At 37.1% G+C, this 26,719-nt stretch overlaps 1 protein-coding gene and 1 pseudogene across 3 annotated transcripts in view; both read left to right on the plus strand.

The window, feature by feature from the left end:
• Window positions 1-26,719, plus strand: part of ICE1 (interactor of little elongation complex ELL subunit 1) — a 75,266-nt gene that overhangs the window by 32,974 nt on the left and 15,573 nt on the right. For 2 of the 3 annotated variants that reach the window (XM_072605383.1, XM_072605382.1), the window contains 3 exons: window positions 1,197-6,149; window positions 10,365-10,533; window positions 13,375-13,535. In XM_072605383.1, the coding sequence (XP_072461484.1) occupies window positions 1,197-6,149; window positions 10,365-10,533; window positions 13,375-13,535 (5,283 nt within the window). Of the gene's footprint in view, window positions 1-1,196; window positions 6,150-10,364; window positions 10,534-11,645; window positions 11,796-13,374; window positions 13,536-26,719 lie in introns of those variants that run through there. The other variant, XR_011966255.1, reaches the window with a different exon arrangement.
• LOC140501586 (RNA polymerase II subunit A C-terminal domain phosphatase SSU72 pseudogene) lies at window positions 24,308-25,126 on the plus strand (annotated as a pseudogene).

The raw sequence follows: 26,719 nt of genomic DNA on the forward strand, positions 1-26,719 counted from the left end.
GAAAGCAGAAACCTGGGGAAAAATTTTTTTACAGCAAGTATCTCTGATAAAGGCCTCATTTCTTAAATATATAGAAAACTGAGTCAAATTTATAGTAGTAAAAGTCATTTTCCAATCAATAAATGGTCAAAGGATATGAACAGTCAATTTTCAGACAAAGAAATCAAAGCCATTTATAATCATATGAAAAAATGCTCTTAATTACTATTGATTAGAGAAATACAAATTAAAACAAACCTGAGTACCATCTCACATCCTTTGGATTGGCTAATATAACGGAAAAGGAAAACGATAAATGTTGGAGAGGATGTGGAATTTGAAGAAAGATATAATAGTTTGTATTTGCTACGTGGAAGAGTTTAGACTTGTTCTGATTTGCTCTGGAGGGAGAAAATGGAGGCCTAGTGAGCAGAAGTTGCAGATAGGAAGGGGTTTTTTCATTATGCTAGTTATCTAAAAGTACAGAGGACGGCTTCAGGAGGTATAGTCATTTTTTTCCTCATTAGAAGCTTTCAAGCACATTCTGAATGACACTTTTGTTGAAGCTATTGTTTAGAATGATCATTGTTTAGAATATTGGCTTGACAAAGTCCTTTCCAAAACAGAGATTTTTTCTTTGGTTTTGTGATTGTCAACTTTTAAGCTTCCTTTGACCTGTTAAGATTTTATGGGTCAGATTCTAAATATTTTTGGAACAGTTAGTCTTAGCCCTCACTAGTGGCATAGTGTATATACCATTATTAAAAAGGATCACAAAAGTTTGGATTAGAGAATATGTTAGGTGCATAGAATGTAACCTATCTTTATCATGCTAGAAAATAATATAAGTATCTTTATAACTTATTTTTGCTGTAGTATTTGCCCCTAAAAATACAAAATAATGAAAATATTGCTAATATTACTGGAAATATTACTATAGTACATGCCTACCTTGGTGCCAGACTTGATCTATGCTGATATAAACTTGATATTTGAAAAAGTGATACTTGGTTAGCTATCTAATAAAGGTAATTTAGTATGAAAGTTAATATATATTATATATCAATCCTTTAATAAAGAGCATAGTAAACTGAACTCTTTACAAAAAGTCTTTCTTGGGAGTAGAAATGGGATAACTTGTGAATCTGTTGAACCTGAACTATTTATTTGATTAAGGAAGCTAATATAACTAATTATATGGTCTTTTTTCTCCCCAGGAGGACTATTTTGGAGATTTTACAGATTCCAGTGAAGAAGAGTTAGTGGGTAGTGAACACAATATGCCATCTCTTTTAGAAAATGGCACAATTGAGTCACAGAATACGTTTAACTCTTCTAGAGGAAAAGAAGAAAGTAGCAAACTTGTAGAACAACCTGAACAAGATCTTGGAATCCAGGATCCAGTGAATCTGGAAACGGATGAAGAAACAGCCATTGGGTGTGACGTTTTAACAACAGAGTTAAAATTTAAGGATAGTAAACCTAATTCAAAAGAAGAGATGCCTTTTTCAGATACTGGCCCGTCATCCTATAAAGAGCATCTTGTGGTATCATGTGAGTGTACAGAAGATGAAAATAAATATGTCTTAGATAAAAGTGTTATACCACAAGATAATGAGGAGAGAGATGAAGCCCCACTGGAAAGTAAAGGACCATCCTTTAGAATATACTGTATGCCTACTGAAACCGAGTGTTTACAGAAGATACCTGATGATCTATTGGAAGTGACAGATGATGTTGTTTTAAATGAAGAAGTATGTAATTCTTTGCTTAGCCAGGAAAAGTTAGTTGTGCCAGTTGCATCTGAAGAAGAAAACACATTGTCTGGAACTGAGCCACACAAATCAGAATTTACTACACAAACATCTGTTGGTGGGCTCACTTCTGAAAATGAAAAACTGCTCCTAGTCTCAGAACATTTCCAAGAAATAGCTGGAGAATTGCCTGGAAAGGAGGAAGAAGAAATACAAGGGCTTAAAATACAGAAAACTTCTGAATCCAAACAAGATGTACCTATTATGGTAGACACAAGTGAACTTGATATCAAGACAGATCTTGTGTCTTCTTCTCCCAGTGTTACATCATCTAATTGTAGTAATCATCAATTCTCCTTTGACTTAGGATATAATAATGAGGTTTCTTGGAAATTTAATGGGCAGTGTACTTTAATTGAAGTTGTAAGTACAGACTTTTTAAATGAGACTGTCCCAAATCAACTCCATTGCATGGAAAAACAATCCTATGAAACAATGCAGAATAAAATTTCAGATGTTTTAAACAAGTCACCTGAACCTACAGATTATTCTACAGGAGAGTACGATGTAGAGAAAAATATAAATGCTTTGAGTCCTAATTCAGCAACACCACTTCTTACTGATCAAATCAGCAGAGAGACAGAATGTTCTGATGTATCAAAAATCATGACTAACATCTACATAGTTGATCAGGGAGCGTTTGCAAAAGATTCAGGTGATGAACAATGTGAAACTGAAGAACCAGGAATTGAGCTTAATATAACTAAATCAGAAGATACAATTTTAGCAGCATCTCAGAGTGACTTGGTAAAGAGAGTTCTTGATTTAGACCTAAGTGCTTCTTGCCATGATATAGCTGCAGGTATGGTAATTGAGAGAGAATGTGAAGGAAGTCCAGAAGCTAAACTCAAATATGAACAAGAAGATAGTAAGCAATTACAAACAGAAATGCCTGTTTTAGAAAATATGTCATCAGCCAAATTGGGTTGTCATAGAGAAAAAGTTAATCCAGTAGGATTTAACGTTGTTCCTATTTCAAATAACCAGGTCTCAGTTATTCCTGAGCAGTTGAAATCTGAAGAGCCCCAGATTACCAACTTGGAGGATCTTGAGTCTCATGTTAAAGAGAGGACTTTGGCACCTGATAATACTTACACTGAAATTGAACAGCATATGCCATCTAAAGCAAAATGCATTGAAGAAAAGAAAGGCCATGTACAAAAAATCAAGCAAATAGAGACAGTAAACTCTCCCTCAGCAAAAGACTCTACTTCCTGGGTAACATCAGATTTAAAGTCTTTTAATGAATCTTTATCAGTAGAAAATTCTCATCATGACACTACTAGGAAATTATCAGCCAAATCTGGAGAAATAGCTCTACAGAACCAGACGAATGTATCAGAAATAGCTAAAAAGCAAGATCTGCAAAACCAAGATTTTCTTAAAACCATGAATGCTAAGGAAGAATTTACTCCATCCACAAATGTTTCACTTCCTGATGGTTTGGCCACAGAAGAAATTTGCTCAAGGGATGCTTCAATATCAGATGTTGAAACCCTAATTATACCCCTGGATGCTGTGTCTCTTAATATTCAGCAAATTCAGAAAGAGAGAACTTCTGGGAGTACTTGTTTGAATTCTTATATGAAGGAAGGATCTACTTTCTCTTCATCACTAACTAAACAAGATGAAAATGAGACCCATGTTAGCCTAAATATACTTAATGACATTGTACAGTGCTATATGGGCAGCCAGGAAGAAACAAAGCAGGATTCTGAGGAAGAGAAGGATAATCAAATTAGTTACGATAGTAAAAGTAAAAATGAGGCTGAAACCAATAGTGAAATTAAAGAGCAAGATTTCAATAAAGAAACACAAACGCAAATAGGAAAAACTAATACCTCTAAAGATGCTCATATGAAAAAGAGAGGATCTTCAGAAATAGAGTACTTGACATCAGCCCTGAAAGATTTTAATATAAGTGCTGTTTCTGAAACAAATGGATTTTCTACGTCAGGGATATTTAAATGTCTTGAAAATAGCCAGGACTATGCTTCAGGGAACTCTGTTTTAGGATGTTTTGACAAAGTAGTAACAAATAAGCAAATGGAAAAAGAACTAAACCTAGGAAAGACATCTGAAGAAAACTTGAGAAAATACTCTTGGGTAAAAACACATGAGGTTTCCAAAGAAACAGATGATTCAGAAGAAGATTATCCTTTAAGAAAGGTTAAGCGTGCAAGTCACTTTACCCATTGCTCACTGGGGGAAGCCACTAAGACTTACACCAAAGATGTTGTACCTGGAATGCAAAACAATTGTGAAGATGCTCATACTAAATATACTAGTGTCTCCTCCATTTTGAACACATGTAGCAGTATTGTAGCTGGACATTTGAAAGAAAAACCTCTTTTCTGTGAAATAACTAAGAGTTCATCAGTCATAAAACAATCATTGTTTGTAGATTTTGATCCTGAAAGAAAGTCCTGCACTGATAGGTTTGTTAAGGAAAACACTCAAAGAACAGAGCATAAAGAGTATTCAGATGCAGGTGAGGGAAGAAGTGACAGTAAAGACACCATACAGATGAGAACTGAGACAGTTGGAAAAACTACTATTGAGCAAAATACTGGCAATTCAGAAGGAGCGATGTTACTCCATCATATATCTGGGATGAATTCAGAAATTGTAAATGGATGTGGAAAAGATGGTAATTTGAGTTTAAGTATCAAAGAAAGTGAAGATTGGAAGATTATAAAGGATGAAAATTTCAGATCAGGCATGGACCAAATTGTATCACCTGAACTTCCTGAGGAAGTCCCTGCAGTGCAAGCTATTCTTTCTGGAGATGTCTTAGAAAATGCACTTGATCGAGTTGCCTCTGCTGAGTACTCACCGAACACTGAACAAGAACAGAATGACCCCCCATCTAATGAATGTCATTATGATGATTGGCCTTCATCTAGACATAAGGATGGTTCAAACAGTGGCCAAAATGGTATTTTTGATAAAGACACTTTGTGGAATCCATCTATGTGTGATATAAGTTTTAACTCTCAAGGAAATAATCAGACTTCAGAATCCCCAAATATTTCCTTTGATAGCACAAATGATACTTTAGAACTTGAGCCATTTGTTGATTTAGTCAGTCAAAGTAAGAGTGGGTCAGAAACTCCAAACCAAAAACCGTCACATAACCTGACAAAGGCTTTAGCAGAATCTAAAGTTGAAGTTAGCCAAGGCAAAGCTTCTCGAAAGTCTTCAAGGGTAAAAAGTAAGGCAAAAACTCAACAGAGTCATTTAGATCAGCCAGTTTTGGCAACTGCTGATACTTCTACACCAACAAAATGTTCTCTGGATACTCTGAGTAAAATAAGGCAAGAGATGGGGCCACCTTTGCCTCCTTTGCTTGCACCACTGCTAGCAACACCACCAAGGACTCTGCAACCAGTTTCCCCTCTAATGTCAGCCTCTAGTCAATCTTCTTTAACTTCACCACTTGATGATCTGATTTCCCCATTGCGTGACACACCAGTCCCTCCGCTCATGTCTCCACTATCTGATGATCCACGATACAAGTCTCCTGTGCATAGTACTCCATCTCCTTCAGACGCACCTGCCAGTCAGAGAATCTTATCCTCTCCTTTGCAGTTTTGTGCTGCTACACCAAAGCATGCACTTCCTGTGCCTGGCAGGCTTCCTCCATTGGCAGTTGGCGGTAATGCACTAGGAGGACCCCAGGAGAACTCTGTGAAAATCCTTGATACCATGTACCCAGAATTATCTGCCAGAGCAAGGACACTTAACATTCTCAAAGGTAATATTCAGCTGAATAGATGTCCTCCAGCAGACTGTAAAAATTTACCAGGACCTGTGAATAACATTACAGGATTTAAAGCAATCACATCTACGTCAACTGCTTTTGTAAAAACAGGAAGTAGTTCCAACATTGAGTGTGATCAAGGTAAACTAAAAGATTCTGGGACTGAGCTTATGAGTTTCCAGAGTCACAATGGGAAAAGACCATTGGTGCCATCAACCATCTTAAGGAGTGCCAAGAGATTACGTCTAGACAGTGAGTCACCAAAATTGGAGATTAAAGTAGATGTATCAGAAGTCATCAAGATGCCCCAAACTAGTTCTCCTCAAGTTGAAAATGAAGTAACACATGATGATGAGAATTCTTCTGTTCACGAACCAGCAGACAACTCAATTACAGAATCATCTTCAGCTTTAGAAGAATATAAAGATCCACATGATAAGGTCATGAGCAGTGTCCTGAAAAAGATTGCTGAGTCATCTTTTGATTTGTTACCTGTGATTCGAAGTCATGTACATGTGGGAAATGTTTCCAAAAAGCCAGTGATGAGGGATGAAGAGAAAGAAGTTGTCTGTGAATTTAGTACCACAAAGAAGGTATGTTTGATCTATTGTATGTAATTATTATATTTGTGCTCAAAACCAGCAGGTTGCACAAATTTTCTTTTAAACTGTTTTTGTTTTAAGAATTGTTAGCCCTATAAAATTTAGTAGCACATTAGCTTTATTTAGCAGTTACTACAAATAAAACTTTGTTTTAAGCCCTTGGAGACCTAGTAGCTTCTCTTCCAAAATATCTCAAATTTAATGTTATTTTCAAAGCCTTTAAGTGTATCTAATTTTACGGTATTTTGTGACAATAAATAGCCTTTATTTGGTGAGCTTATTTAATTGTAATATATTTAACTATATAATTAATTACATAATATAATAATGTTGCATAGTGGATAAGAAGTCAAGAAGATCTAGGTTCACAGTCTTTCTCTTACACATATTAGTTATGTAACCATGAGCAAATAAGTAACTGCACAGAGCCCCAGACAACTCAAATTATGATATAGATGAGTTGCTGATCTCCTTCAGTGTGGGGTTCCTTACAGCAGTGGATACACACACTCACATAAATGTCAATGTGAGGTCATCTCAAAGGGAAGGCACTAGTACTGGGGGTGGAAAGCACACCTTCTCCCCCACCCTGCAAAAATTAGGAATTGAGCTTAGTCCTGAAAAATAACCAAAGAAACCAAGAGACCAGGTTGAGGAGGGGGAGCTCGTAGGAGTAGCCAGTGAAAAGGCTTGAGGTCATGAGATGGCTTTTCTTGGATAAGACCCAGCAAGAATACCACTGTAGCCGGAATTCAGAGTGTTTAGAGTGGAGGAAAATGTAAAAATACTGCAAAGATAGAAGGGAATTGAATTGTGAATGGCTTTAAAAGTCAAACAGGACTTCTTATTTAATACTGGAAGCAAAAGGGAACCATTGGAGTTTATTGGGTAGAGAGGAGACTTAAAACTTGAATTGTAGGAAAATCACTTGGTAGGTTGAGTGGTAGACAGATTAGAGTAGAGGGAGACTTCTTAAGGTAGGGGAACCAACCAGTCAGGGATGACAGTAATCTATGTAACATGATTAAGGCATGCATCAGGATATGGACATGTGAGTGGAAAGAAGGGGATGTATATGAGAGATGTTAAAGCAAGGTAAGTCAGCAAGCATTTATTAAGTGCCTGCTGTGGGAAATGCTCTGTGATAAAATGCTGGAGATCCAAGGAAAGACAAAAAACTGTCCCTGCTTTCCAGGAGTTTACTGTGAAATGGGGGGAGGGGGGGGAGGGTTTATGTAACAGACAAGATACATAGAGGATAAAATGGAGATAATCTTAAGGAAAGCCCTAGGATTAAAGGAGGACCAAGGAAGTGTTTTTGTTTTTTGTTGGTGGTTTTTTTTTGGCAGAAGGCCAAAGACTTCAGTGAAGGCAGGGAAGCAAGGAGGTGAAAATGAGGAGGGAAGAGGGTGACAAGTAATGGTGATGTGTGGTATCAGGAGGAGTTATCTTGGAGGAGGAATGTCAAGGAGGCCAGTATCACTGTATTGCAGAGTAAGTAGAGGGGAGTAAGGTATAAGAAAACTGGAAAGGTAGTAAGAGCTTTAATAGCTAAACAAGATTTTCTGTTTGGTCTTAGAGAAGATAGGGGACCTCTGCAGTTTGGGGTGACATGGTCAGACCTACACTTCAGAAAAATCCAATTTGGGAGCTGAATAGAAGGTAAATTAGACTGGAGACAGACTTGAGGCAGGGAGACTCAGATATCTTTTTACACACACATATGAGGTAGGGAGACTCCCCATCTTTATACAAATATATATGTTTATATATATGTATTTGTATGTTGTGAACATAGAATTGACAGACTTTGGCAACAGATTGGACATGAAGGGCAAGAGAGGGGAGGAGTTGTGAGTGTCAGAATTTTGCAAGAACTTAAATATATGAGTTGAATGTGCTTTATGAGTCCAGGAAGGCACCAGGTGGCAAACCTGGATTACTAAGATGTAAGTGTCTTCAGCAGTAATAGGGAAATTAGGACGAGAGGAGAGTTGGAAGGGAAAGATAAGTGTTCAGTTTTAGGATGTTTGATTTTAGATGTCTCCAAGACCCCCAGTCAAGATGTCCAAGATTAATTTGGTAATGGGAATTGAATGAAGATCAGGAGAAAGATTAGGACTGGACAAATAGATCTGAGAAGCATTGACATAAAGATGATAATTAGGTCCATTGGAGGCAATGAGACCAGTTGAAATAATATAGGTGGAAAGAAGAAAGCCAAGGACACTCCTGGTTAGTGATATAACTTGTTTGAAGTTATATCCAGCAGAGGAAACTAAGAAGGAACAGCCACATAGGTAGGAAGAGACCAGTGCATTGTTTGTAGCCTTTACATAGATATTATAAAATTATCATTATCATTAAGGACCCACAGAAACTTAGGGAGCAGTGAGTATCTAGAGAAAGGACGTGATTGACTGCTAAATCTAGTGCTTTGAGGACTTTTTGGAAGGGATTTATTGACTAAAGGTATGGTGTGAATCATCAACATTTATATTTTTCCTTTTTTAAAAATGTTTTCCAGAAACAGTTTTAAACATTTGTATTTAAGATGTAAAATAGTTTATAAAAATAATATACTTTTGAGACACATTGAAAATTTATATCACCAGCATGGTAACTTATCTGAGAACAGTCTTTAGAGATTCACTGCCTTTTAAAAACAAAACAAAGTTACTTAAATATCATCTTAGTGCTGTGGATTTTATTATTTTTCTTTTGTCTTTTTATGAAAAAGAACAATAGGATTTGTCAACGTAACTTTTAAGAGTATTTTAAAGTGAATGAATAGCAAACCAGTTACATAACCTATAAGATGCTTTCTAAATGTAAGTTATTAGTAGTATCATTATCATTGTATTTAATAATCAGTGTATCTCATGGAACAATCAGGAAGTAGTGTGATCTGTTAAGAACTCTGGAGATAGAGGAATTGTCATGAGCTATCCAGATTTGAGTCCTAGATAGTAGTAGCTTTGTGACCATGGGCAATTCATTTAACCTCTGGTTAGTGTTCCCTTATCTCTAAAAATTATTCTCTAATTATACTTTTATGATCTATTTCACAAGGTTGTTGTGAGAATCAAATAAGATAGGCAATTGCCATGTAAAGTTTCAAGCATTATATGGGTCTCTTGTTATTCTTAATAATAGTTATCCTAACAGTGTTTGAAATGCCCTAAGAAGATAAGTAGGGAAAGTGAAGAAATAAAAAATGTAATAAGAAGGGCATAATTATAGATATGTAAGTAATAGCCAACTTCAGATAGTAATGGGCAAGCCAGAATTTTGAGACTTGTAAAATCCATAGTCCTATATTTTGCCAGTATCTTTAGAGTAAAATTTTGTTACAGTGCGCATTCAGAACTTATTTTCTTAAAAGGTATGAAGACTTTAAAAAGAATTTAGTTCTTCACCACTAAATAGACATTATCCCTATATGTCTGTGCATAATTATTAACAATTCTTTTTTACTTCACTATGTTTTGTTTTTTATAAGACTCTTGAGGCATGATGCTATCTATCACTTGGATTTATAGGTATAAATCTGGAATGGACCTTAAATGTCATCTGGTCTAACTTCTTAATTTTGTAGGTGTGTAAATGAAGCCCAGAAAGTTGAAGTAATTTTCCAGCATCCTATAGGTAGTGTAACTGAAGTCCAAACAATGCAATTTATTAGCAAGATACGCATTTGCCAAACAAATGTTATTCAGGGCCTACTCAGTAGGCATGAAGACCCCAAGCAAAGAAATCACAAGGATTTTATAATGAAGGCAGTACAAAAATAGGACAGGCATTATATAGTAGACAAAAATATAATAAGGTATAGTTTTATAGTTGATAGAAGTAGAATAGGAGTAAGATTGAGTCATCCTGTTTCTTACTGGTGGTAAGGCCTGGGGCTTTTCAGGTCTTCAGGATGGTCATTGGTAGCATCTGCCTGCATTTTACACAACAGTTAGAGGTGCATTAATATCTGATTTCTTTGAAATGACATGACATACAGGAAAACTAATCAAAAGTTATACAAAATGTTAATGGTAATGCAAATTAAGTCATTTTGATTCTCTCAGCTGCCACCCGTACATATCGTACTGATATTTTATTTACTCATAAGAGATTTTACGTTTTATTTTTTCTTAATTGTTCTTGTCTTTACTGAATATAAGTGCAAATAATTGTTTTACATTTTTAATACAGCACTTAGCACAGCCTTTGCTTCATGCTATTCTCTCTGAACTGAAAATTCAGAAGACATCCTTGGATCACACTTACATTCATGCTCTCTGCAGAGTGTATGTTGGAATATGTCGGCAACTGGGAGATTTGGAAAGAGCACGACTATTTTGCTATGACTTACTTAAGGAAGGTATGTTGATAGACTGTAACACTCTTAGAAATATGGTCTCAGTCAATTAATGAACGTTTATGAAGAGCCTGCTGTGTTCCCAGGGGCTGTCTTAAGTGCTAGAGATACAGACACAAATAAAAGCAAAAGCCAATCCCTGCCCTCAAGGAACTTACCTTATAATGGTGAGGAAGCCAAAAAACTCCTTGGGGGGGACCTGGCCCAAGGGGACAAGAGAGAGTTCCTGTGAAGTCCAAAAGCAGTGTTACCGATGGGAAATGTAGAGAAAACTGTTCTGAGCCCCCTCTTTAAATGGAGGCCTTGGAGCCCATGGTACTTCCCTCCATTCCTAGGGTCTAGTCAGAGAAGCAGAGGGCACTGATGAGATGTGAAAAATAGGCAGATTTAAATCTTGCAGGACAATGAGATTTCCCAGTGATGATTTTCCTGGGAAAGGAATGCAGAATGATGAGGCCCAGAGAAGTCCAAAAGTAGAGCAGCTGGTGGGAAATGAGTAGCTTTCCTTTAACATTCGTACTTTCCTTTTTACTTTATTCTACCGAAACGTTTCTATAATTTATTTATGTCTCTTTTGTGTTGTATACTTGTGAAAGGGCATAAAATTATTCTCTGTCCAGTTTTCTACCTTAAATACATCCATGTTTTAAATGCATACCACTTTAGCACAGTTTATATTTAAATGAATATTACTCACCACTTGTGTCTTATTAGTTTGACTTTCTTAGTACATTTAGGAAATGCTGTTCTTGACTTAAAGTTATGACACAACTTTTGGGGTTTCTTCCAGCTCTAGATCTATGATCTTGTAATTTAAGAAAATGAAGATTTTAGATTAGAGAGTAGAATGCTTGCTCACTGAAGAAGAAAAATGATTAGCGTGAGAGCTGGCCTTGAATTATTCTTTCACCAATGATTGCTTGACATCTGCTCTACCCATAAATGTCTTATTCATCAGATTATTAAAGATATCCTGGATTATATCATCTGCAGTAAAGTCTCTATAAGCTTTTTTGTTAACTAACTATAACATGCTATATAAATGTAAGGTTTGGGTATTTTATCCAAAAATACAATTTCTTTTTACCAAGATTTATCTTCTTCATGTCTCAAAGCAATCTCTAGGGCCAGTATAAATTCAGGTGAAAACAAATCATTTGTCCATGATTGTAATACCCCTTTGAATGAAGCTGCCGTGTTTAACTGCTTCTGACTGCCACTGTGAATTAAAATAGACATCTGAATGCTATAGCTATAGATGCAATGTAAGTTGCCCATCTCAAGACTCTTTCTGTTTGTTTTGTGTGAGTTTTATAAAGAATGCTTGCATATATTACTTGTTAGACTGATTTCATTGTTAGACTGATGATACTCATCTTTTCTAGAATTAACATATACCCCTTTGCTGGTTATTTTTTTTTCCTTTTGCCCTTTCTTTGCTCTTATGAGATTTTTCAGCATTAAGCTAAATTAAAATTTGTTTTGTGAATTTCAGTATAAAACTTGAATATAAGAGAATCCAGGTTGGAAATCTCTGGGTTCAGTCTTTAAAATTTTAAATTATTATTAGCTTTTTTAATCTTCTTTTTTTATGGCAGAATTTATTGGTCTACATGTATGCTTATGAAAGGCCAATTCTAAATCTGGTTTAAAGAAAGAAAATTAAGAAGATGAATTTTTTTCCTGTGTGATCCATCTGAATCCAAATATAAATGATTTTGTAAATACAAATTCTTTTGTATTATTAGTGCACTTCATTAATGCAAAAGTACAATGGTAAATAAGGGGTTGATATCCTTTATTGTGAAAAGATTTTTCGTTTTTTAGGGTCTAAATCATATTTTTGAAGAGAAAGGGAGCTCTTTTTCTACTATATAGTTTAGAACAGAAAATATATTTTGAAGGGTGGTTCTGGCCATTTCTTGATATGGTAGGAAATGGTGCTAATTTTAAAAGTCCAAAGCTTACATTCAAATCCCCTCTCAACTATTTATCTAAGTGACTTTAGGGTAGGCATCTAAGAAGTTTCCTTATCTCTAAAATGAAAAGGTTGCACTAGGTGATTTCTGAAGGTCTGTCCCTAGTCTGTGAACGCTTTATGAGAAATACAAAAAATAGACTTCACAAAGTCTCTTTCCTTGAAAGGAGAAATGTTTTTTAAAAGTAGAAATTATGATGAGCTTGTTTTATGACCTAACAAAAATCAGACTTAAAAAAAAAATCTTCAGATTTTTGCTTCTGCTCTAGCCTCTAGCCATTGCTAAATCTTTTTATTTTACAATCGTCTTAAAATGGCATTGTATTTGATCGTAATGAACTGGTTTTGTGAGTATGTAGGAGTAGTCTTCTAGTTTGTTCAACGTGAAGATAATTGAATCAGTAACACTACAGTACATTAAATGCCCCAGTTTAATTACTTTTCTCTCATATTTTCCCTGTATATGCACTAGTTCTGCTTTAGGGACAGATCTTTTTTAAAAACAAATTGTCCTTCAGATAATTGTATTTACTACTGTACTAAATATCATCCCCAAAGGACCTTTTTGGAAGAGAATTGGTAGGTTGCAAAAACTGCATTTGTCAAACAATTCCCTTAGTAATATCCCATCTACTTCGCATAAATATGGTTTAAGTCCTGCATCAGATTTATTTAAGCAAATTGACTTTTATCATTTGTTATCCATTTTAAGAGAAAAGTTTATTTAAAAGAAAATGAGGCTGGGGACTTACCCCCCCACACATCCTGTGTATTAGGAGAAAAAAGCGAATGGAAAATTGTTTGTAATTGCTGTATAGTTGATAAGTTATAAGGCTTTCCTGTCCTTTTTTGTGTCTCCCCTTTAGATTTTCCAGAGTCTGATAAATTAACTTTGTTTATTGCAAACATATGGCATGATATATTTGCCTTTCAAGGAGTGATTAATAAAGCGATGCAGCTGGTTGTCCGGCAACGTGCTAAAGGAGAGGTTCTGAACTGTTTGATTATGTATCTCAATTGGGAAAAGGTATGCTCTAATCTTACTTCACTCTTTTAATTCCAGAGCTTGCCTCTGTTAAAGGCTGTTAAGGGGTCCCCTAAACTTGTCTTTTTGAGTTGCCATACTTTCCAAAAATGCTGGGTCCAGACCATGCAGAAGGCCCTGAATGTGTCAAGGATGAGCCCCTCCATAACTCCTCCTTCCCACCACCTTTACACTCCAAGCTGGGTCGCCTGTGTGCTCTTGGGAGGCAAGACAGGCACCATCCAGTCTGTAGCAGGCTGGGAAAATGCTTGTGCTGCTGGAGTCCTTCCTGTCTTCATAGTCTAGCAGGCCCCGAGGCTTTTGCCATTGCCTTGTTCCTCCCCTTCAGGAAGGGTTTTGTCTCTTTTCCCCCCTTTCCTCTTCCATGCCACGCCCCTTCCTGTTTTCTCCTTTTGTTGTACTGTCATAAATATGCAAACTGTTCATTTCTCTTGCAATAAATTAGGTTTTCACATAAGTCTCTTGACATTCTGATTGCCTGTTGATACCTCTAAAGACTTGTATCAATGTCATCGTTTATTTTTCCTGTCAGTTCATTTGTATACTCACAGCTCACAGTTTGGGTACCTTTGTTTTTCATGCTGATATTTGTCAGATTAATTAGCTCCCTCATCCCATATTATTGTTGGTCTTTTTTCATTATTATTATTTCACAATATTAGTTAATTGGTTTAGGGATATTTCTGTTGTTAAGATACATACTTTGGTGGACATTTGGCACAAATTCAAAGAACAATGATAGTCTTTTAAATTGTATTCTTGATAGAGATTTCCTACTTTAATGGTATGTTATGTATTTGAATTACTTGTCAGATATTGTTGAATTATACACTTATACTCTTAGAAATACGCGTTGGGGAAGTGGACATGTAGAGTAGAAGTAGCACCAGATAACTGAAAAGTCCTGAGAAGTTTTGCAATTTGGGGGATTTGGAGAGGGGAGGAAGGGGAAGCTATATGACTGTGGGCAAGTCATTTAAGTTCTATCATCCTTAGTTTTCTCATCTGTAAATTGAGGAGTTGGAATAGATGGTTCTAAATCTGATCATTTGATCCTGTATGTTACTTCATTTTTTTTTGTCAGCCATAAAATCTCAGTTACACAGAGATCTGTTGATAAAATAGTTTGATTATTTTAAGAGTAGATGCTAGATGAGGTCAAGAAAAAGGAAATTCCTTTCAACATCAAGAAGTTGACTACTTTTGCCATGGTGCATCTCCCTTCTTTTTTTATTAGTCTTTTGGGGATAAAATTGTTAAAATTGTAATCATAAAGTTCATTTTGTTCTTTTACACAATTCTCAGTTTGGCACCATTTTATAAACCCAGCTTTTTAACCCATGAATGCCCTTTTCACATTCTTTGTTTTGGTATTCTTGCTTTTCCTTACACATGATGGTCCTTGTCTCTTCTGTATGCTTTTTAAAAATGATTAATTTTTAGTTTTCAGCATTCACTTCCACAAGATTTCAAGCTACAAATTTTCTACCCATATCTCCCCTCCACCCACCCCAACAGATAGTGCATTCTGATTACCCCTTCATCCTATAGATAGCCCTCTCTTCTCTCATCCTCTTACCCTCAATTTTTTTGTAGAGAAAGATAGATTTCTACACTCCATTGCCTGTATGTCTTATTTCCCAGTTACATGTGAAAACAATTTTTAACGTGTGCTCTTAAAACTTTGAGTTCCAACTTCTCTCCCTTCCTTCCCACCCATCCCCACTGAGAAGGCATGCAATTTGATACTGGCTATACATGTGTAGTTCTGCAAAACACTTCTAAAACAGCCATGATGTGAAAGACTGTTTCCTTCCATGCTTTCCTGCCTCCCCATTTATTCTATCTCTCTTTTGACCATGTCCCTCCTCAAAAGTATTTACTTCTGATTACCTCCTAACCCCATTTGCTCTCAGTTCTATAATCCCCTTTATCCCCTTCCCCCACTTTCCTGTAGTGTAAGATAGCTTTTCATACCAAATTGAGTGTACCTCATTCTATCTTTAAGCCAAATCTGATGAAAGTAAGGTTCATTCTCACTCTCATTTTCCCCCCCTCCATTGAAAAAAACCTTTTCTCGACTCTTGTATGTGAGAGATAATTTATCCCATCTCCTCCCAATATATTCCTCTTTCACCCAATTTTATTTTTTTAGGTATCATCCCTTAATATTCAACTCACCCTGTGCCCTCTGTCTGTCTCTGTGTGTGTGTGTGTGTGTGTGTGTGTGTGTGTGTGTGTGTGTGAGTGTGTATGTGTGTGTGTGTATATATTTATATATATCCCTCCAACTACTCTAATACTGAATAAAGTCTCAAGAGTTACAATTATTATCTTCCCATGTAGAAATGTAAGCAGTTCAACTTTAGTAAGTCCCTTATGATTTCTCTTTCCTACTTATTACCTTTTTATACGTCTTGTGATTGAAAGTCAAATTTTCTATTCAGCTCTAATTTTTTCATCAAGCATGCTTGAAACTACTCTATTTCATTCAATGACCATTTTTTTTCCCCGATGTATTATACTAAGTTTTGCTCTATAGGTGGTTCTTGGTTTTAATCCTAGCTCATTTAACTTCTGGAATATCATATTCCAAGCCCTTTGATCCCTTAATGTAGAAGTTACTAGATCTTGTGTTATCCTGATTGTATTTCCACAGTGCTCAAATTATTTCTTTCTGGCTGCTTGCAGTATTTTTCCTTGACCTGGGAACTCTGGAATTTGGCTACAATATTCCTAGGTGTTTTCCTTTGGGGATCTCTATCAGGAAGCAATCAGTGAATTCTTTCAATATCTATTTTACCCTTTGGTTCCTTTTTTTTAATTATTTATTTTTAACACAGTTTATAACAGATAAAGCAATTCCAACTTTTGGACAGGTGATACTTCTTTTTAAAGCATTTACAATGTGGACCACAAAAGAAATTTTTTTTTTTAGCATTGAACGAGACACAAATAATATTTATGTTGCTAACTTCACAAGCTCTTGACCTAATTGTCTCCACAGTATTACTAAGAATTAAAGGATCCTAGCTTATTGTTGTTGGTCTAAAGTCCTATACCTAATAGCTTAATTTTCCTTGGATGTTCCCCTACCCATAATCTATAATTGAATAGATCTGGTATTAAGCTTACAAACCTTTTGACTATAGGAAATTGCCACCAATAGTAAGGACATTGCAGGGGTACAATATCACCCCAACTTCATGTTGTTACCCTTTGGTTCTTGAATAGCAGGGCAGTTTTCCTTGATAATTTCTTGAAAGATGATGTCTAGGCTCCTCTTTTGATCATGGCTTTCAGTTAGTCCCATGATCTTTAAATTGTTCTCTCCTGGATCTATTTTCCAGGTCAGTTGTTTTTTCAGTGAGATATTTCACATTGTCTGCCGTTTTTTCATTCCTTTGGCGTTGTTTTATAATTTCTTGATTTTTCATAAAGTCATTAGCTTCCATCTACTCCATTCCAGTCTTTAAGAAATTATATTTTCAGTGAGCTTTTGGGCCTCCTTTTCCATTTGGCCAATTCTGCTTTTTAAGGTATTCTCTTCATTGGCTTTTTGGATCTCTTTTGCCATTTGGGTTAGTTTATTTATTTTATTTTTTTTCTTTTTTCTTTTTTTTTTTTTATTTAGCTTTTAACATTCATTTTCACAAAATTTTGGGTTTCAAATTTTTCCCCTTTTCTCCCCTCCCCCCCCAAACGCCAAGCATTCTAATTGCCCCTATGACCAATCTGCTCTCTCTTCTATCATCCCTCTCTGCCCTTGTCTCTGTCTTCTCTTTTGTCCTGTAGGGCCAGATAGCTTTCTATTCCCCTTTACCTGTATTTCTTATTTCCTAGTGGTAAGAACATTACAGCTGATCCTAACACTTTGAGTTCCAACTTCTTTAGCTCCCTCCCTCTCCACCCCTTCCCTTTGGAAGGCAAGCAATTCAATATAGGCCAAATCTGTGTAGTTTTGCAAATGACTTCCATAATAGTTGTGTTGTATAGGACTAACTATATTTCCCTCCATCCTATCCTGTCCCCCATTACTTCTATTCTCTTTTGATCCTATCCCTCCCCTTGAGTGTTGACCTCAAATTGCACTCTCCTCCCCATGCCCTCCCTTCTATCATCCCCCCCCACTCTGCTTATCCCCTTATCCTCCACTTTCCTGTATTGTAAGATAGGTTTTCATACCAAAATGAGTAGGCATTTTATTCTTTCCTTTAGTGGAATGTGATGAGAGTAGACTTCATGTTTTTCTCTCACCTCCCCTCTTTATCCCTCCACTAATGAGTCTTTTGCTTGCCTCTTTTATGAGAGATAATTTGCCCCATTCAATTCTCCCTTTCTCCTCCCAATATCTTTCTCTCTCACTGCTTGATTTCATTTTTTTTAAGATATGATCCCATCCTCTTCAATTCACTCTGTGCACTCTGTCTCTATGTGTGTGTGTGTAATCCCACCTAGTACCCAGATACTGAAATGTTTCAAGAGTTACAAATATTGTCTTTCCATGTAGGAATGTAAACAGTTCAACTTTAGTAAGTCCCTTATGACTTCTCTTTGCTGTTCACCTTTTCATGGTTCTCTTCATTCTTGTGTTTGGAAGTCAAATTTTCTTTTCAGCTCTGGTCTTTTCATCAAGAATGCTTGAAAGTCCTCAATTTCATTGAAAGACCAATTTTTCCCCTGAAGTATTATACTCAGTTTTGCTGGGTAGGTGATTCTTGGTTTTAGTCCTAGTTCCTTTGACTTCTGGAATATCCTATTCCATGCCCTTCGATCCCTTAATGTAGAAGCTGCTAGATCTTGTGTTATCCTGATTGTATTTCCACAATACTTGAATTGTTTCTTTCTAGCTGCTTGCAATATTTTCTCTTTCACCTGGGAGTTCTGGAATTTGGCCACAATGTTCCTAGGAGTTTCTCTTTTTGGATCTCTTTCAGGCGGTGTTCTGTGGATTCCTTGAATATTTATTTTGCCCTCTGGTTCTAGAATCTCAGGGCAGTTTTCATTGATAATTTCATGAAAGATGATGTCTAGGCTCTTTTTCTGATCATGGCTTTCAGGTAGGCCCACAATTTTTAAATTGTCTCTCCTGGCTCTATTTTCCAGGTCAGTTGTTTTTCCAATGAGATATTTCACATTATCTTCCATTTTTTCATTCTTTTGGTTTTGTTTTGTGATTTCTTGGTTTCTCATAAAGTCATTAGCCTCCATCTGTTCCATTCTAATTTTGAAAGAACTATTTTCTTCAGTGAGCTTTTGAATCTCCTTTTCCATTTGGCTAATTCTGCTTTTGAAAGCATTCTTCTCCTCATTGGCTTTTTGAACCTCTTTTGCCAATTGAGTTAGGCTAGTTTTCAAGGTGTTATTTTCTTCAACATTTTTTTGGGTCTCCTTTAGCAGGGAGCTGATTTGCTGTTCATGCTTTGACTTCATGTCTCTCATTTCTCTTCCCAGCTTTTCCTCCACCTCTCTAACTTGATTTTCAAAATTCTTTTTGAGCTCTTCCATGGCCTGTGCCCATTGAGTGGGCTGGGACACAGAAGCCTTGATTTCTGTGTCTTTGCCTGATGGTAAGCATTGTTCTTCCTCATCAGAAAGGAAGGGAGGAAATGCCTGTTCCCCAAGAAAGTAACCTTCTATAGTCTTATTTCTTTTCCCTTTTCTGGGCATTTTCCCAGCCAGTGACTTGACCTCTGAATATTTTCCTCACACCCACCTCACCTCCTGATCCTCCCAGCCAGTCTTTGGGGTCTGAGATTCAAATGCTGCTTCCAGCCTCAGGGCTTTGGGCGGGGGCAGGGCTGCTATTCAGTGTGAGATTAAATTCAGATGCTCAGGTGAGGGCAGGGCTGCCTCTCAGGCTCAGTTCCCTCAGGGAGTTTATGCACAGACCTTCAACAATGGATCCAGGCTCCTGCCTGCTTGGAGAGCCCTGGTCTGCCGCTGCCCCTCAGCTTCTGTCTCCCGAGGGGGCCCGAGCCATGGGGGCACCCCACTCCCCCCTCGACCCACCAAAGGGACTCTCTCACAGACCCCCGTCACCTGTGGGTGGAGGTACTTGTGCGGCCGCTGGAGATCCCGTCCCTGAAGCCTGCTCGGATCTGTTCCTCTCGGTGCCGCGGCCACGGCAGGGCTGTACTCAGCTCCCAGTCCCGGAGCCCAGTCCGCAGCACAAAGGACCTTTTACGAGAGGTTTGCAGGTCTCTCCGGAACAGAAATCTCCCTCGCTCCAATGTTCTGTGGCCTCTGGGTGCAGAATTCGCCGTGAGTTACTTCTTTGTAGTTGTTCTATGGGTTGTGGGTTCGGAGCTATGTGTATGTGCGTCTTTCTACTACGCCATCTTGGCTCCGCCCCCTAGTTTATTTTTTAAGGTGTTATTTTCTTCAGCATTTTTTTTGGTTCCCTTTAGCAAACAGTTGACTTGGTTTTCATGATTTTCTTGCATCACTCACATTTCTCTTCCAAATTTTTCTTCTCCTTCTCTTATTTGATTTTCAAAATCCTTTTTGAGTTCTGTTTGCATATTTTGATCTTCTTTGTCACCAAAGTAAGATTCTAAAGTCTGACTCTTTTTCCAGTTTTAGTTCATTTCCCCAGCCATTTACTTGACTTTTTAGCTCTTTATTAAGGTAGTTCTCTGCTTCCAGTGGGGTTAGGGGGGTTTATTGTCAGCTACTTGATCCCCCCACAATCTATGGGCTTAGAGCTCCAGAAATAGCCAATGCCTCTGCCCCTGCTGTGGCTGTGGTGGGTTTCTCGACCCCCTTTGCTGCTCTGGGTTTAGGGCTGAACCACTCTACTTTCTCACACAAGTCCGACTGGTTTTTTTCCATTTACCTTCACATTTGTCCTCCGTGTTTTGGGGTTGTGAAGTCTGATAACTGCCCTAGGTGCAAGAGATTCAGTCCCCTGCGGCCTGCTCAGGTGCTATCTGTGCTGGAGTGGCCCATGCTGGACTGCGCTCTGCTCTCAGCACAGCATGAGAGCTGCTTCCCATCGACCTTTCATCTGTCTTGGGCTGGAGATTTGCTTCATTCCATCGTTCTGTGGGTTCTGCAGCTCCAGAGTGTTTTTAGAGTAATTTTTATAGGTATTTGGCTGAGGTTGGAGGGAAAACTCTAGCAAGTCTCTGCTTCTACTCCATCATCTTGACTCTGCCCCCCAACAGTTCTCTTCTGTATGCTTTTAAAGTGCTTATTCCTCATTTTTAAAATTCTCTGCCCTATCATCTCTACCTCATAAAATCCCTTCTTTCAGGATTGAATTCATGAAACCTTTCTTGATTGCCCCTCTCCAAACAATTCCCCCCCCCCCAGTTCTATACTGTTCTCTCTATACTTATTCTTGTATGTTGTCTCTTCTGCTGGCATATGTGCTTCTTGAGGTTAGAGACTGTCTCACTTTTGTCTTTGTTTCTCCAGCAGCTAAAATAGCGTATGACATATAGTTCTAACTTAAATAGGTGTTTTTTGATTCATTGATGTATGGATCTTGGAAGAAAATTATAAAGTATTTCCTGTCTCAAAAGAATCTTGTTAAAGATTAATTATAAATGGTAACTTCATGACTAATTTACTAAAGACAAAGTAAATTCAGAAAGGAATTTATAATCATTAAAATTTGTAAGCATGTAGTTATATATACATGTATATATATGTATATATATATATATATATATATATATATACACACATATATAAACATATCACCATCTCTCATTGATCTAAAGCTAGAATGAATCTCAGAGCCTATCCAAATTAGGCTCTTCATTTTATAGTTGAAGAAACTGAGGCCCAAGGAAATTTCTGAAGTAAATGACCAAATATAAAAATTGTTGTTAGATGAAGGCAGAACTTTAACAGTGACAATGACATTTTAGTAACAAATTTCACAATTTTTCTACAGAGTATTTTTTAGAACAGCTATTATTAAGTAGTAACTACAACTGATGTGAGCTTTATATTCTACATATCCTTGCTTTTGCTCATTTTTTTTTAGGATAGTACTTCAAAATTATTTGCCTTTTTTAATTTTTTAAATTTATTTTCAGTGTTCTACAATCACTACCATATAACTTAGATTTTTTTTCCCTCCCTCCCCTTCCTTCCTCCCTTCCTTACAAATTTCTACACATGCATTCCTACTAAATACATTTTCACCATAGTCAAGTTGTATAGAAGAATTAAAATGAATGAGAGAAATCATACAACAAACCAAAATGCAATACAAAAGAAAATGATCTGCTGCCTTCTGTGATGGAATTCCATAGTTCTTTCTTTGGATGTGGAAAGCATTTTGCCTTAAAACATCACTGGGAATTTTTGAAGTCCTTGCATTGCAATGAAGTTTTAAGTGTACCAGAAAAAATCTTCACACACTGTGGTTGTTGCTGTGTACAAAGTTCTCCTGGTTCTGTTCCTTTCACTCAGCATCAGAGCATATGAGTCTTTCCATACAAGTCTTTCTCTCTGAAGTCTTTCTGTTCATCATTTTTTATAGCACAATAGTATTCCATTACATTCATATGCCACAACTTGTTCAGCTGTTCTCCAATTGATGGGCATCCTCTTGATTTCCAGTTTTTGGCCACCACAAGAGTGCTGCTATAAATATTTTTGTACATATGGGACCCTTTCCCATTTTTATGATCTCTTGCCGACGCAGTCCTAGAAATGGTATTGCTGGGTCAAAGGGTATGTACATTTTTGTAGCCCTTTTGGGCATAGCTCCAAATTCCTCTCCAGAACGATTGGATCAGCTCACAGCTCCATCAACAATGAATTAGTGTTCCAACTCTCTCACATCTTCTCCAACATTTATCATCTTCCTGTTTTGTCATGTTTGCCAACCTAATAGGTATGGTGTGGTATCTTAGAGTTGTTTTGATTTGCATCTCTCTAGCAAATCAGTAGTGGTTTAGAGCATTTTTTCATATGACTATAGATAGCTTTAATTTCTTCCTCTGAAAACTGCTTGTTCATATCCTTTGAACATTTATCAATTGGAGAATGACTTGTATTCTTACACAATTGACTCAGTTCGCTCTGTATTTTAGTAAAGAGGCCTTTATCCCAGATACTAGTTGGAAAAATTCTTTCCCAGTTTTCTGCTTTCCTCCTAATCTTGGTTGCATTGGGTTTTGTTGTGCAAAAACTTTTCAATTTAATGTAATCAAAATTATCCATTTTGCACTTCATAATGCTTTCTATCTCTTGTTTAGTCAAAAACTCTTCTCCATAAATCTGATAAATATACTATTCCTTGCTCCATTAATTTGTTTATAGTATCAGTCTTTATGCCTAGATCATGTACTCACTTGGGCTTTATTGGTGTGTATGGTGTCAGGCATTGGTCTGTACCTAGTTTCTGCCACACTGTTACCCAGTTTTCCCAGCAATTTTTGTCAGACAATGAGTTCTTATCCCAGAAGCTGTAGTCCTTGGGTTTATCAAACAGTAGATTGCTATGTTCATTGTCTACTGTGTCTTGAGTACCTACCCTATTCCTTCTGTTTCTTAGCAAGTACCAAGTGGTTTTGATAATTGCTACTAAATAATACAATTTGACATCTGGTAGAGCTAGGCCACCTTCCCTAGCATTTCTTTTCATTAGTCCCCATGATATTCTGGACCTTTGGTTCTTCCAGATGAATTGTGGCATTTTTTCCAGTTCTAGAAAATAATTACCTGATAGTTTGATTGGTATTGCACTAAATAAGTAAATTAACTTAGGTAGAACTGTCATTTTTATTATATTGGCTCGGCCTACCCATGAGCAACTGATGTTTTTCCACTTACTTAGATCTGATTTTATTTGTGTGAAAAGTGTCTTTTAATTGTGCTCGTATAGTTCCTAGATTTGTTTTGACAGGTAGACTCCTGAATATAGTGTCTACTATACCTTTAAATGGGATTTCTCTTTCTTATCTCGTGCTGTTGGGCTTTGTTAGTAATGTATAGAAATACAGATGATTTGTGTGGGTTTATTTTGTAACCTGCCACTTTGCCAAAGTTGTTTATTATTTCAAGTAGTTTTTTACTTGAATCTCTGGGATTCTCTAAGTGTATCATCATGTCATCTGTAAAGAGTGATAACTTAGTTTCTTCTTTGCCTATTCTAATTCTTTTAGTTTCTTTATCTTCTCTAATTGCTACAGCTAACATTTCTAGTACTGTATTGAATAATAGTGGTGATAATGGACATCTTTGTTTAACCCCTGATCTTATTGGAAATGCATCTAGTTTATCTCCATTGCATATAATGCTTGCTGAAAGTTTTAGGTAGGTACTGCTTATTATTTTATGGAAAGTTCCATTTATTCCTGTGCTCTCCGATATTTTTAATAGGAATAGGTGTTGTATTTTGTCCAAAGTTTTTTCTGCATCTATTGAGATAATCATGTGGTTTCTGTTAGGTTTGTTGTTGGTATGATCGATAATGCTATAGTTTTCCTAATATTGAACCAGTCCTGCATTCCTGGTATGAATCCTACCTGATCATAATGTATTATTCTCATGATAAGCTACAGTATTCTTTTTGCTAATATCTTATTTAAAATTTTTGCATCTGTAGTTCATTAGAGAAATTGGTGTATAATTTTCTTTCTCTGTTTTGGCTCTTCCTGGTTTAGGTATCAAGATCATATTTGTATCATAAAAAGAATTTGTGAGGACTCCTTCTTCCCCAGTTTTCCCAGATAGTCTGTATAGTATTGGAATTAACTGTTTTTTAAATGTTTGATAGAATTCACTTGTGGGCTTGGGTCAATCTGGCTGTGGGCGCTGCCGCCATTTTGCTCATGCTGAGGCAGCTGCTGTCACGACATCTGCCAGTTCCTGGAACGGGAGAGACGCACGAGGCCCTCGCTGCCAGTGGCATCCCTTTGTCATCGCCACCACAGCCATCATGCCATCATTGCCGCTGCTAGTGGCCATGGTGTGCTCGAGTAACCAGAACCGGAGCATGGAGGCACACAACATCCTCAACAAATGATGATTCAGTGTCAGATCCTTTGGAATAGAAACTCACGTGAAACTTCCAGGACCAGCACCAGAGAAGCCAAATGTTTACGATTTCAAAACAACATATGATCAAATGTACAATGATCTTCTTAGGAAAGACAACTCTATACACAGAATAATATTTTGCACATGTTGGACAGAAATAAGAGAATCAAGCCCCAGCCAGAAAGATTCTAGAACTGTAAAGATTTGTTTGATCTCATCCTCACCTGTGAAGAGAGAGAGTCCATGACCAGGTAGTAGAATATTTAAAATCCAGAGAACAAGAGACCTGCCAGCTGGTGCATGTGATTAATGTGGACATTCAGGACAACCACGAGGAAGCCACCCTGGGAGCCTTCCTCATTTGTGAGCTCTGTCAGTGTATACAACACACAGAAGACATGGAGAACGAGATTGATGAGCTGTTACAGGAATTTGAGGAGAAAAGCAGCGGGACTTTCCTCCACACGGTCTTCTTTTACTGATGCCTGCCCTGGCTTCCCAGGCCTAGGAGCTGAATTGAAGCATTTGGGTTAAGTTTTCTGACTATTTTCTACTCTCCCTGAAGACCACCTTTGAATCTTTCTTTGTTAATACTTTTTTCCTTCATGGTGTTTGTTTTTACTTTCAGATATTCTGCCATAGGAAGCAGTATTACCCAAATAAATTGTGCATATAAAATGAGGAGAGATACATAAAAGCCATATAAAAAAAATTAAGGTTTTTTTTTCCTATCCCACTTTTTCTTATGTGGGATATTAATTATAATGAGAATTTTTTTCTTTAAGTGAAAAAAATTGTTTCTTTTGTATTTTTCCCCAGCTTATTCACTTCTTTAGGTGTACGTTTTTCTTTATTGTAATTGGCTTGAGTATTCAAAGACCTGAATGAAACCGTGGAGTGTGTATTACGAGGTCTGAACTTCGTGTTGTCCTCTGCCTTTTTCTGAACCTGGATCCAGTCATGTTGCACTAAAGGGAGGTTGTTGATGGAAAGCTTGGATTCAGGGTCAGTTCTGAAAAAGGAAATTTGCCAGTGAGTAGGGGTGCAACCGCAGAGCTCCCATTCTGACTGGCCTTGGTTGGCTCACAGACATCCCCAGGAACCCCTACCCTCCTCAGTATATCCACATCTTTTCTCAAATGTTACTGATGTTGCTGTTGGATAAATCTGGGCTTGGTGCATAGGGAGTTCAGCACAGACTCTGAGTAAACCTTATTGTGGTCGGTTTTGTTTTGTTATTAGATTTAAGAAAAAAAGTTAACAAGTTCTCAGAAGGATTCCTTGTTTTATCACTCTTAAGAAAATCTTTCCAGCAGGAAGGGCCATCTTCGATTCAAGTGAGGTACCTGTTCCACAGAAGCTTCCTCAGCACCATGGACAGCTACAGTACCTCTCACTTCATTCCAGCTGCAGGTCTCTTCACTTTTTTGTATATAGCCTATTTGCTGCTTAGAGCTGCAGAGATGCTCCCCTCATGTTGGATGATGGAGCAGGAGAATTTATGAAACCACACAAGTTAGGAAGATGGCCTGGATCCAAAAGCCTTGATACTCCATCCGGTCTGTCAAGTCTGGTCTGTGATAGGGTCTGACTCCCTAATTTTTCCAAAGCCTGCAGAAGAGAATGAGAAGCAGTTTGCTGAAGAGCCCTGGAAGGAAGAAGTTAGATGGCACTCATGTCTTTGGCATCAACCTCCCAGAGGTCTATGTTGGGGCCTCAGAACACCTGGTCTTTCTTAATAACCCTTGCTGGATCTGTCAAACACAAGTTCACCTGTTTTCCTGTCTATAGTGTCAACCTGTGTTACCTCTTGAGGTAATAAATTCCTGACTTATAAATTAAATAAAAAAAAATTCACTTGTGAATTCATCTGGCCCTGGAGATTTTTTCCTAGGGAATTCATTAATGGCTTGTTCAATTTCTTTTTCTGAGATGGGGTTGTTTAAGTATTCAACTTCCTCTTTTGTTAATCTGGGTCATTTATTTAACAATAATCATCCATGTCATTTAGATTGTCGAATTTTTGGGCATAAAGTTGGGCGAAGTAATTTCTAATTATTGTTTTAATTTCCTCCTCATTGGAGCTGAGTTCACCCTTTTCATTTTTGATATTGGTAATTTGGTTTTCTTCTTTTTTTTTAATCAAATTGACCAAAAGT

This window comes from Notamacropus eugenii, chromosome 4 (assembly GCF_028372415.1).
Source record: "Notamacropus eugenii isolate mMacEug1 chromosome 4, mMacEug1.pri_v2, whole genome shotgun sequence".
NCBI lineage: Eukaryota > Metazoa > Chordata > Mammalia > Diprotodontia > Macropodidae > Notamacropus > Notamacropus eugenii.